The sequence below is a fragment of the Akebia trifoliata genome, chromosome 5, assembly GCF_017979445.1.
Source record: "Akebia trifoliata isolate Shusen 1 chromosome 5, ASM1797944v1, whole genome shotgun sequence".
Lineage (NCBI taxonomy): Eukaryota > Viridiplantae > Streptophyta > Magnoliopsida > Ranunculales > Lardizabalaceae > Akebia > Akebia trifoliata.
Window position 1 is genome coordinate 5,220,004 of NC_141379.1, and position 12,183 is coordinate 5,232,186.

General features: G+C 35.0%; 2 protein-coding genes across 2 annotated transcripts; both read right to left on the reverse strand.

Moving 5' to 3' along the window:
- Positions 1 to 3,013: 3,013 nt before the first annotated feature.
- Positions 3,014 to 5,378, reverse strand: LOC147401191 (uncharacterized). The gene is made up of 2 exons (XM_086442370.1): positions 4,295 to 5,378; positions 3,014 to 3,414 (listed from the first exon to the last, which is right to left on the reverse strand). The coding sequence occupies exons 1-2, from the start codon at positions 5,066 to 5,068 to the stop codon at positions 3,133 to 3,135; spliced, it is 1,056 nt and encodes a 351-aa protein (XP_086298496.1). The 5' UTR covers positions 5,069 to 5,378; the 3' UTR covers positions 3,014 to 3,132.
- A 1,236-nt stretch (positions 5,379 to 6,614) lies between these two features.
- NRT1.6 (nitrate transporter 1.6) lies at positions 6,615 to 10,530 on the reverse strand. Its single transcript, XM_086442371.1, has 4 exons — positions 10,369 to 10,530; positions 10,056 to 10,273; positions 8,740 to 9,299; positions 6,615 to 7,781 (listed from the first exon to the last, which is right to left on the reverse strand). The coding sequence occupies exons 1-4, from the start codon at positions 10,457 to 10,459 to the stop codon at positions 6,890 to 6,892; spliced, it is 1,761 nt and encodes a 586-aa protein (XP_086298497.1). The 5' UTR covers positions 10,460 to 10,530; the 3' UTR covers positions 6,615 to 6,889.
- Positions 10,531 to 12,183: the final 1,653 nt, after the last annotated feature.

Here is a 12,183-nt window from a genome sequence, read left to right on the forward strand (position 1 = left end):
CAACTTAATATTAAAATTTATATTGTCACACCAACTTTTGCTTATAAGAGCAACTTCAATGAGGATACCCATCTCCATACGCATGTGTGGGTAATCACGAGGTTATGGATAAGTCCACTTTAAATATTCATGGGTTATGCACTCCAACCTCGCTACTTAAAAAAACTATCTATAAATATTTAATATATTTTTTTAAATTCAATCATTTGTAAAAATTGGGGTGCCAATAATAGTCACCTTGAGATGAATATTGAAGAACCCTCTTCTCGTCCTCATACACCTAAAATCGAAAACCATTAAACTAAAAAGAAATAGAGAGATACTGGAGACACTATTAATGGAGATTTGATGCTTGATTTTCTTTCAAACATCGGTTTGAAAGGTAGTTTCTAGGATAAAAAGAAAGAGACATCAATGATCTAAAAACTATCCTTATGATCAACGTTCATGGAACTACTACCCTAACCAACAGTCTGAAAATTTTTCCTCCAAAAAATGATGAAGTTGTGTGGAGTAGTGGGATGGATTGTGCGTTGGAAACCCTTGTTTTTGACTTCACAATCAAAAATGGCAGTTGAGAGGGGATGGGTCATGCTTTAGAGTTGCTTTAAACATTTATCAATGAAATGTAGCACATCGAGTAATAATAGACATCATTTAAATATTTCTCTCTTAATCTTCTTCAAAAGAAAATATTCAAGAAAGATTAAGACAAAAATTAAAAAATAACAAAGATTGAGATTGAAGCTAACCTAAAAATATTATTAACATTTTAAAGAATTGATGATAATAATAAAAAAAATTAATAAAGATATGAGATTGACACTCAAACATAGCAAGAAGGAAGCACTGGCCATAGCAAGCACTGTAGATGTAATTACAAATTATGAAAGATATTTGTCCATTGATTTCATGTTCTCTATCTTTATCAACTTAAAAAATATATGTTATCAAGTCATAATTTTAAGGGGTATGAAGATGAAGAGATCGATGATGTTTGCAAGAACATCATTATGCGTTAAGATGGATGCATTTGGGGATTAAGTAGACTGAGTGAAGGGTGCACGTTGTTGACTCAAATCTAAATATATTGATTTAAAAAAAAAATACAAAAATTAGTAGATTTTAAGCATACAAAATCTTCAACATAACCACTAATCTATTATTCTCAATATGATCTAAAATCATACACATGTCTCAAGAATACTATTCAAATTATCAAGAATCGAAGTTAGGGTACTTACCTTGTGCTATAACCAAATCATTGATTCAATAATTCGTTGGAGGTGTGCCTTTCGCAATCCACGTGTTTGACGAAGTGCCAAAACCTTAATCATAAGTTCTTTTAGTTCTAGACTCATCTTCTCCCTCCCCTCTACATGCAACGACTAGAGTTTTTGTGATTAAGGGATATCACTATTACAGAACTTTGTCTATTATGTGCATTTTTCACTCTCTATTATTATGGGATTGTTAATCATCTTTTCTAGATGAAAATAGAGGGCCTAGTGTTCCCTTTTTAGTAAAATTCCTATCTATCAAGGTTTGCTACTAAACTTAAAAGAGTATTTTACAATTCCAACGATATTAGGAATCCCTTTTAATATTGAAATATTTTATTTTAGAATCATTGTGCAATTAAATCACTAAAATCGTGAGGTCAATGGGACACATGTTCTATTGAGTTCTAACAAAAACACCCAATCCTATATACTAAAATTTTAAATGCAAACTATTTATATATTTTAAAAGTAAATAAGGTATTAGGGGTTAATGGAGATGAAGATGGATTCAAATCCTTTGAATCTATGTCATGGGATCAACTCTCTTCAAACCTTTGCCACTTAACCATAGGAACCTTCAAATGCAAGTTACATTTACTATTATAATAAGAAAAAGGTGAGCGTTGCTTATTTAAATTTATATTAATTAATTTTTTAAATTACAAAAATATCTTTACTATATATTAAATTTTTTAAAAGGAAGTCTCTTTATTATTACTGGGTGGTGGCACGTGCAAACACACATGTATAAAAAGGGCTTATTTGTAATTTAAAATATTGATTAGAAGATTTTTTAAGGTAACATAGTGAAAAAATGATACATTTGTAATTTAGAGAACTAAGATTATATTTTCGTAGGTTGCAATTTTCTTTATTTTTTTTATTTATCAAAATGACATCAATTATATTAAATTTAAATATAAAGTTGGGGGCATTTATGACCACTAAAATTTTGACGTCAAACCACTTCTACTCCGTCTTCTCTCATTATAATAATAAAGAAATACGAATGAAAGGTGATTACTGCTAATACAAATCCATTAGTTAATTTTTTAAATTGACTACAAAAATGCCCTTTCATTACATTAAATAACATGAAACATTATAAACCTAAACTTTTTATTTGAAATTTCTTAAACAATCTCTCAACATAGTAACCAAGAATAATTATAAAGATATCCTTAAACCTTACATAAATACTAACTTTTGTAACTCCAGTGTAACAGATATACCACCCACCACCCACCACCCACCACCCACCACCCACTACCCACTAGTAATAATAAAATAGGTCAGAATAGATACCTAATAATAGAACTAGTTGTTTAATTTAGGATGAAGATGATGATTTTGATAATGATAAATTTTATTATTGGAAATCAGAGTTTTTATCTATAAATAATCCTTCTATCATGATTTGAAAAGGAGACCTGTTATTGCCTCGCCAACTTTTACTAATGCCACACCAATTCCCATGTAAATCACCAAAGAATTGCACAGTTGGTGTGGCAATAGTAACTCTCTTTGAAAAGAAATGAGAAATATAAAAATGCTTCAGATTTAGATAGAAGATTGAAATCCAGGTTACTCCACTACCTCAGCCATTTTCACTCCCCTTTTGCTCTTTTTTATCTTTATTTTCTGCACTTTCGACCAACATTTTTGGGATGTGTGATTCAAACTTTTGATGTCTAGCAAATTCATCTCCCGATACCCATTGCACTCTTGCCTATATGAACAGAAAATTGGTAACTAAGCATCACACACACGTATACACATGCATATAACAAGCCTTGTTTCTCCATCTAAAGAGCCTTACTGTTCAACACTTACACCATATTTGTCTTTTTCACAACTCTTGTTGAGATATCTTACAGCGTGTGAAAGGCCAACCCACCTGCTGCTTTTCAAGACCCGACTTTTGTGACTTCGAAGAGATGAACTTATCCATTTCGGAATTTCTTTTCCTACTGCCACTTCTACATACTTGAAATAGGGACGATACCGTTTCAGATATTTTAGAGTTGTTCGTGTTCCCGAAAGAGGAGGGTTCAGCTCGCTCGCTTGGATATGTTGGGGCTTGTTGTCTCTCATGTTGTAGTACAACATTGTGATGTGTGAGATGAGAGTCCTACCGGTAATAAAGAAGTAAAGAATTGATTAGGACGCATTCTTGATATCAATGAGAAAAGAAAAACGAAAATGAGTACAACCACTTATAATCATCTGTGCCCATTGTAGTGAATGTTTCTCAAGGGTTCATATACACCTTTCTTCTATTCAACATACAAGAATGCAAATACATCACCATTACCATGCATGCCTAGTCATGCTCGTACATCATCATCCACCGTGGCATGCACATCACACAAAATTGGTTACATGTAGTGCTTCAGAGGATGCCAAGGTAACCAACCTCCCATAATGCAGGACCCATCCTCTCAGTACGATACAAGGTTGACTCGGTCAATGAACAAGGCATCACAAAGGATATGTTTGGTGATTCGAGGGTGTACCCAATATTATCGAGGACAAGTTCCACTAACAGAAAGACTGCCCAAAGGAGGACACTCATGGAGAAGAAACCGATGGGGTATCAGGCTTAGGTGACTAAGCCATCACATTTGCTACATGTCATTTAGAAGGGTACAAAACGCATTTTAAATGAGGCTACTAAGGTTTAAAAAAAAAAAATGAAGTTTCTCGTGACTAAGGACTTGCCATATATGATCATGATGAATATAATGCACAAAATGAATGGGATTCCTCCAATAAACTATATAGCATTATCTTAACAAGATTATGGGTTTTCCACAAACAAAGAAGGGGATCCATATCCCAAGGTATCAAAATGGATGTCTGTTATGTGTTATAATGGTGAACTAAATACATGTTTATGGTGTCCAGAGCTTGTACATGCCACCTTATTTTATCACTCCAACTTATGAATTACCTACATTTTCATGGAAACAAAGTATACAATTCTGATGATAGTTGGAAAAGTTTCATACCAGAGAGAGTTTATTAGCAACATCATCATTCGATCTGTTTTCTGTCGAGTAGTCATTCTTCTTTAAAGCCGACCAGTATCGAAAGAATGCTGAATCAGAAATGCTGTAATGATCCTCAATCACTCTCCTCTGAATGACAGAAATCACTCCCTCTGATCTTCCAGCACAATTACTATTGTTGTTAATGAAATTCCTCTCACTTCTTAAGAAATTCTTTTCTGTAAACTGTTTTCTGTGGTTAGGGGGAAACCAATTATCTTTTATAGGGAAATTGTTCTCCCTCTCCTCTTCTTTTTCAATAAGTGACATCCTCTGCAAAGAAGCAGCAAAGCCAACATCCCCATTTGAGTTTTTCGACCCCTCATTGAGACCCATTGTACCATTGTGTCCATCCGAACCCACACCAAGATCAACAAGGTTCCTCATTTTTCTTATCTGAAAAGGGCCAAAACCTTTAGCAAGCCAAATTTCACGATTTAGTCTTAAAGGAGACAATTTTTTGGTTCTCAAATGAGGATTCGCCTTGAGGAGCTTAAGAATGCGACGACGGAAGAAAATCTTGCTTTGAATTGGAAATGGGTTTATCTGGGTCGGTTGAAATGGAGATGGTTTTATCTGGGTTGGTTGAATTGGTGAAGATGGAGGTGAGGGTCTCAACAAGCGACGGATCCATGAAGAATGAAAAACTCCTCCATTGCTCTCTTCCCCCTCTTGTTGGTAGTCCTGAAGCTGAATACCCCTTCGCCCAATACTACTTTTGCTTCCCTTCATCATTGTTATTTGTTACAACTTACAAGTTTACAAATAAGGAATTGTACCTCTGTGTTCCAATTGTTTGTACAAATTACCCAAAGAAGAACAATAAGACAGGTATGGAGGTATTGAGAAAAAACTGAAAAAAGGGTGTTTTATATAGCTGGATTTGTTTCTTCCCATTTCGGTGACATCTAGCAAAATTCCAAACCCTATATTTTTGGCTCAAACTAAGGTCGATTGCTCAAGTTCCAATAGCAGGGACTGAGGGAGGTTGAGCATGTTCAGATATTCTCAATCATCCCCCCTGGAAATAAAGCCAAATAACAGATAAGTTCTGAGACTATTTCTACTTTTTCTAGAGGATAAAATGATGTTAGACACTTGAGTGTCCAACCAACTCTTGTGATGGAGAGCTTACTACTCCTAGGGATTAGTTTGTTGTTAAAAGATCAATTTGGACGTGCAGATTGGTTCCACGTGGCATATTCTAATAATCAAACTGATTTGTGATATTTGGTCGCTGGAATATTTTGTCCATTGATTTTAATGCTTTTACTATTATTGTAGATATAAACAACCACTAGCAAATACTTTTTGAGAAAATTCATTTGTGCAAGACCATTTCTATCTCCTTCTGCATAACATTTTCTCCATCATTATTTATTAAAGAGTCCGACTAGCCTTACTAAGTTAGGATTTCACCCTTACTTCTTGAGCTCACCTTGTGGCATTAAAAAACATGATCCGATGCTTCAGAGTTGTAGAGGACAGAATTCTACGAAGAATAATGATCCCCCATGCAATCACAAAATTGTAGATCATTTTTCTTGGGATGCATAGAATCATAAATCTTTTTCTTATGTATCCCAAGACAAATGATCTACAGTCTGTAATTGGCGTGTATGTCAGAATCATGTTTGTTATATGAACTTTGAAAAAAAAAATTCAAAAAAGATTAAAGTTATTTTTTACCGTTGAATTTTAATTTTAAGTTTGAGGATAAGGTGGAAGTTCAATAGCAATCCATTTTCAAAACCTTGGATCAACCAATCTTAAAAAAATTGTTTTATGATTTTTGTTTCTTCTTATCTGAGTTTTTCAACAAAATTTTGAGGACCGTGGTGTTTGATTGCTGATGCCGTAATCCATTTGAGCAAAACGACCCTTAGCATGACTTAAAATCTTACAAAGTTGGTAAGGAAACGTGAAAATATTTCTCTTTGTTAAAGTGTGAAGGTCAAGGAAAAGGTGGGCCCAACATTAATGGGCTAACTGGCCCAAAAGATTATGCTACTCTGGAAAATGGAGGTGCACAAGTTGCCCCTCTACTTGAGAAGGAAAGAAAATCTCTTCTTCATGATCCAAGCAGTTTTCCATTTGAGATGATTTTGATTTAAATGTTATTTATAATGTCCATTCAAGTTCCATCTCTTGTTTGGATGGTTTAGATTTATCCATATGCTTTTATTTTTTGGCCTTATATCACCCATTCAAGAGATGGTCCAACAATTGGATGGCATAGATCAAGGCAACAGACAGCCACTTTAATGATTTAGATGACCAGTGGTACAAAAGTATAAATAACAATATAGATCATATATTTCATACACTCAAGAGTGTTGAAAAAAGGATGAGTTTGAGACTAAATCATACATTATATATGTATATATATATAGACCTCAAATATTCCTTAATTTTGACCCTCTTCAACAATATAGCAGACTGGATTCTTGAGTGTCTAAAGGATCCTCTTGGAAGAACTCTTTGAATGATGGAAACCCAATTACCAGGGATATAAGCAATTGTGAAGAATTCAATTAATCCCATATGAAATTCAATTCACACTGATTGTTTTTCAGTTTGCTTTGTTTCCATGGCAATCTCAAGGTCAGCATCACTGGTACCCTTGTACCTATACCACCTAGCACAAACTAGAAAATACCCGAAATTCACGACACCTAAGGCTGCAATCATGTAATAAAAATAATCCAATCTCCCTTTGTTAAGATCTTCTGGTAACCAATTCCCCGTTGAAGATCTATCAGTAGTTCGATGAACTACGGACACCATGAATCCACTTAGATAATTCGCTCCAGCCATACCACAGAAGAAGAATGACCCAGCAATGCTTCTCATGTTTTCGGGAAACTGTTTGTAGTAGAATTCAATTTGCCCAATTGTGTTAAAAGCCTCAGAAAGACCAGCAAGAATGAGTTGAGGGGTCAACCAAAGTCCTGACATAGACGAAATGGCGCCAGTAGTACCTAGAGTTGTTCGGGTGAGAGCAAAATTCCTTCGCCGCTCTTCCACCAAGGCGGATGTGAGCATTGTCAGTACAGAGAGCACAATGCCAATACCCATTCTTTGGAGAAGCGTGATGCCACCTTCTTTGCCCGTGAGCCTTCGGAGTGAGGGGACAATGATACGGTCGTAAACGGGTATCCAAATGGTGAGGGCAAGCATGGTGAATACTGAGTAAGATGCTGCGGGGACCTTGAACTTACTCTCACCGAGGCGTCTGTCGGATTGAAGGGCTTGGAGAACTGCAAAGGTATGTTGTTGGACTATCGCGGTGTAGAAGATGATACCTGAGGCCCATATCGGAATCACTCTTATCAAACACTTCACCTCTTCTACTTGTTGCATTGTGCAAAGTCTCCATGGATCCGTGGCCGAGCCATCGGGGTTGGTTTCATCATCGAGAGTTATAATTGCAGCCTTATCAAGAGACCTGGTGCCCATCATCATATAAATGTGTATGTTAGGGTCTCCTATGGGGGAGAAAATTAGAATCAAGAAAGAGATCACCAATCAATTTTGTTTTGTTCTGTGCAGTGTTAATCAAGTGTCATTTGGGATACCTTTTATGAACTTTTTTATGAGTAATGTGTTGATTAATTTATCAAAACTATATAAATTGATTAACTTGTTCCTAGATTTAAAATACAGGGGAAAAGGTAAAGCGATTATTTTGCTACGTACCAACTTTTTAACATATCACACTCGACACTGAAAGTAAATATGGTGCTAAATAACCATTCTATTCTTAATGACAACAACTTTTTTCCGAAGGGTATTTTCATAATTTCATTGATATTATGTAAAACCCTAGTTACCTTTCTTACACTTTATTATGTAAAAATGTGTAATTGAGAATCTTCTCTTCATAGTAGAATTGGTGTAATCCATAGATGCACCTCAATCTTGAGGTAATCACGTAAAAAAAAATATTTTTGTTTTATTCTCTTTCTATATTTTTTCTTGGATCAATTTCTCTACAATATGTTCATACTCCCCATTCTCTAGCTATAAATTTGCCGTGCCGACAAATTCTTTCTAAATTTACATTTACATTTTTTTTTTTTTTGATAACTGGGTATCCCTATCGACACGCACCAAGCCTGTATTTAGGCTTTGCCCAGTCCACAGACCATGGTCTTGCCCAAGGATTAGTCTTGGGGCACGTACAACGCCCGCACATCACACACACCAGGTAAGTAGGGTGAGCCATTACAAGTGGCTCTTGAGGATTAATGGTCATACTAGGTAGCGAACTCACGACCTATGGGTATTAACTACTTATCGGTCCAAAATTGCCATTAATCCAACCCCTCGAATTCTAAAAGGCCTTATTCCTAACTAACAATGAAAGAAAGGAATCGTAATCTATAGTAAACATGGTGAATTACCTGAATTGATCTGTGTAAGAAAGTTTGGAATTTATAGAACTGGTGCGATGGTGATTAAAGAGGGAGACTCCAGGGTTGTCGGGACGCTTTAGTCCCCGCTTCTTATAAGCAGCCACCACAACCTGAACTATGGTGGTCAACGGGCTACCCTCAGGTTTCACCTTGACGTAAATTCTTGTACCCACGAAGAATAGCAAGCACGATATGAACATTAGAAGTGTAGGAATACCCAATCCAATAGCCCAGCTAATGTTGGATTGCACGTAGACGATAAGCGTAACAGACACCATCATAGCAAATGTGAAGGTGAAGTAGTACCAATTGAAGAAGCTGTTGGTACCCCTCTTCCCTGATTCGGTATTTGGGTCGAATTGATCTGCTCCAAATGCCAAGTTACATGGTCGGATACCACCCGCACCAACCACTAAGAACCCGAATGCACTTAATAGGAATGTCAATTGCCATGTTGTGGGTCCAATGCAACTTTCGGTGTTTTTTGTTTCACAGTGTGGAGGATGCATTTTGGTGATTGCAGCAGTTAGTGTCAGAATAAGCATTCCCTAATAATAATAAACAATAAAAAATAAAAATAAAAAAAGATGAAATTGCATGTTTCTTGAGTAGAATTAAAAAAAAATATAACATAAAAAGAAAAATGAATGAAGAAAAGTGAAATTAACTTTCATTATAATGCACCAATAAATGAAACTAAATATTACACCCAAATAAACTAAATGAACATCAAATATTTATCTCATAATCTCCTCCTTCTAAGAAATTTTTTTAATCTATTTTTTTCTTAAAGAATCAGAGAGTTCTAACTTTTGTGAAATTTTTGCATCCACAATGATCATTATAAGTTATTATTATTAGTTTTTTTTATCACCGGTTATCACTGAAGAGAGTGGATCGAGTCTTTAATAAAGATGAATTTTTTTAAATAAATTTTAATTTTAAATTTGGAAGTTCAGTAGCTGTCCATGGATCAATGAGATTTGTATTATTCCATGAAATCTTGAAGAAGATTTAAAATCTTACTAAGTTAATAAAGAAAATAATTTTTTCAATGAAAACCTATAAGTGAATATAGTTACATGTTACATCCTCTAATAAAATCATCTCTAGCTCTTGAAAATTACATATGAGAATGAGAGTGAAATTATATATGAGAATAAAATGATCATATACTCATAAAGTCAGGATCCTGTACTTTAAGGTGTTAATTAATTTAATAGCTTCTGAATCTAAACTCCCAAATTAATTAAATTTATAAAACCATATTGGTAGAGGGAGAGAGTGAGGAGGAGGAGGAGTACCGTAAGGGAGGAGATGGATGCAAATCCCAAGGTTAAATAACGGCCTAAGTAAGCATCAGAAAGAAAAGCTCCCATCAGTGGTGTCAAGTTGGTTGTCCCACTGAAGACATTAATAAGCGTTGTAGCAGATACTTTCTTCATGTTGAACACAGTAGTGAGATACACCAGAAGGTTGGAAGAGGTTCCTATAGTCCCAAGCTTCTCAAATGTCTCGTTCCCTGCATTATCAGAACATACAACTCAGTACAGGTGTTCACACGTGTCATGACACAAACATATATATACACACACACACACTTGTGTAACTTATTACCTATAATGAAGGGCATGGCTTTAACACCTCTGTAGTTGATCTTAGGCTCATCATGAGTTGCACCCATATCATCAATCTTCTTCTTCTCCATTGTTGTCGTTGTTGTTGTTGTTTCCTTTACGGAGATGTCTTATAAATAGTAAACTAAAAGTTGAGGAGAAGAGATGAATAATTGAGAAGGACAATAATGGAGAAATTCTAGTCAAACCTTCTTACCTCTTTGAATCATGTTGCCTGTGAGAGACGATGTTCTACTCATCATCATTACACGCAGTATTTCTCTCTTTTTGTTCACATTGATATTATTAATTATTAATTAAGATATCTCTTTTTAGTTCCAAACTGTACCCAAATGGTCCACACTGTGCGTGTGAGCCCATCGAGTGTGAGTGCTCATAAAGAGCATGGAAGAGAATGAGATAAGGTCAACGATCATTTAATCATGAAAAACACTTTCCTTACTGACTTTACTAACTTATCAGTTCGGATTATTTAAATTTGGAAAATCCTTGGGGACTTTGTTTTTCACTGTGATTCTCACTGTATTGATGTGATAGTCATAGATGTCTTTCACCGAGATAGGAGTAAAAAAGCATATACGGTTATGTGGCCACCTCCATGTTAGAAATGTGAGAATCACAGTAAATCTTTGTGTCACCCCAGCATTACTATTTAAATTTCATTTAATCCATATCTGGATCCGATCCGAGCCAAACGAATTGTTTGATTTGAATATGATTGGATAATTCTGGATCGTTCAACATTTTTTTTCTTTTATATTTGTTTGTCAATTGCTATACTATTCTATTTTATTATTATAATTATTTTATTTATAGAATTTATGTTATATTAAAATAATAGAAAAAGATATTCAAAAAAAAATAAAAATATAATGATCAAAGTAATAAATAATTTGAATTTAGGTGGATATATGGATGGATCTGTATCTGACTTGACTCATGACATCAAACCATACTCAACCCATTTTTTATTTGGATATACTCCAAGGACCCAAACTTACAAAATTCGGATTTCAAATAAAATCTAACCCATTTTATGCCCTATTGATTTCATATAAATTTTTTAAATTCTGAGGACACCAAGTTGACTAGGATAAGTTAGAGAGCCAACACGTTTGTCTCATATGGATTAGAAATTTTAGAATGGATTGATTTTTTTTAATGATGATTTTTTTGGTGAGGAAATTGAAATCGCCTTGACCTTTTTCACTAAATGGCAAAAAGGAGTCTAACTAATAAATTAAAAGATTTTTTGAGAATTGGGAGTCGTCACCTAGTTTAGATTTAAGAGCAAAAAATAACTCCAAAACGGATCATAATCGGTCCACAGATAAGAAAAATGGGTAAGGGTCAGATTATGAGTTTCGAAAGGTGTTAAGCATCGAACCTGCCAGGGGCGGAGCTAGGATTTTCTTGTAGTGGGGGAAAATTATGGTTAGTTGTATAGTGAATATGAATGGTTTTAAGGAGAAATTAAGAGGTTTTTAATTAGAAATTGAAGAAAATGATATTTAAGGTTATTCCAATTAATATTTGAGAAGTTCCAGTCAAGAGACAATGTCATCAACAAAAAATTGAATAGGTGAGGGAGTGGGACAAATGGGGCATCTAATTAGTTGAAATATAGGGGTGTCTCAAAGTTCTATGGGGGTAAAAATTGGAGGGAGGTGAGGGTGTGGGGGCAAATGGGGAGAGAGGTGAGGGAGTGGGGACAAATGGGACATGTAATTAGTTAAAAATATAGGGGTGTCTCAAAGTTCTGTGGGGGCAATTGCCCCCGTCAGCTCCTTACTAG

What these genes read in the sequence shown, in the direction of transcription:
- LOC147401191 (XM_086442370.1), bottom strand. Translation starts at nt 5,068, where the DNA reads ATGATGAAGGGAAGCAAAAGTAGTATTGGGCGAAGGGGTATTCAGCTT. An exon ending in TTGCTAATAAACTCTCTCTG is followed by an intron (nt 3,415 to 4,294) that starts GTATGAAACTTT and finishes TATTACCGGTAG; the next exon opens with GACTCTCATCTCACACATCA.
- NRT1.6 (XM_086442371.1), bottom strand. Translation starts at nt 10,459, where the DNA reads ATGGAGAAGAAGAAGATTGATGATATGGGTGCAACTCATGATGAGCCT. An exon ending in AGCCATGCCCTTCATTATAG is followed by an intron (nt 10,274 to 10,368) that starts GTAATAAGTTAC and finishes CTGATAATGCAG; the next exon opens with GGAACGAGACATTTGAGAAG. An exon ending in CATCCATCTCCTCCCTTACG is followed by an intron (nt 9,300 to 10,055) that starts GTACTCCTCCTC and finishes TATTATTATTAG; the next exon opens with GGAATGCTTATTCTGACACT.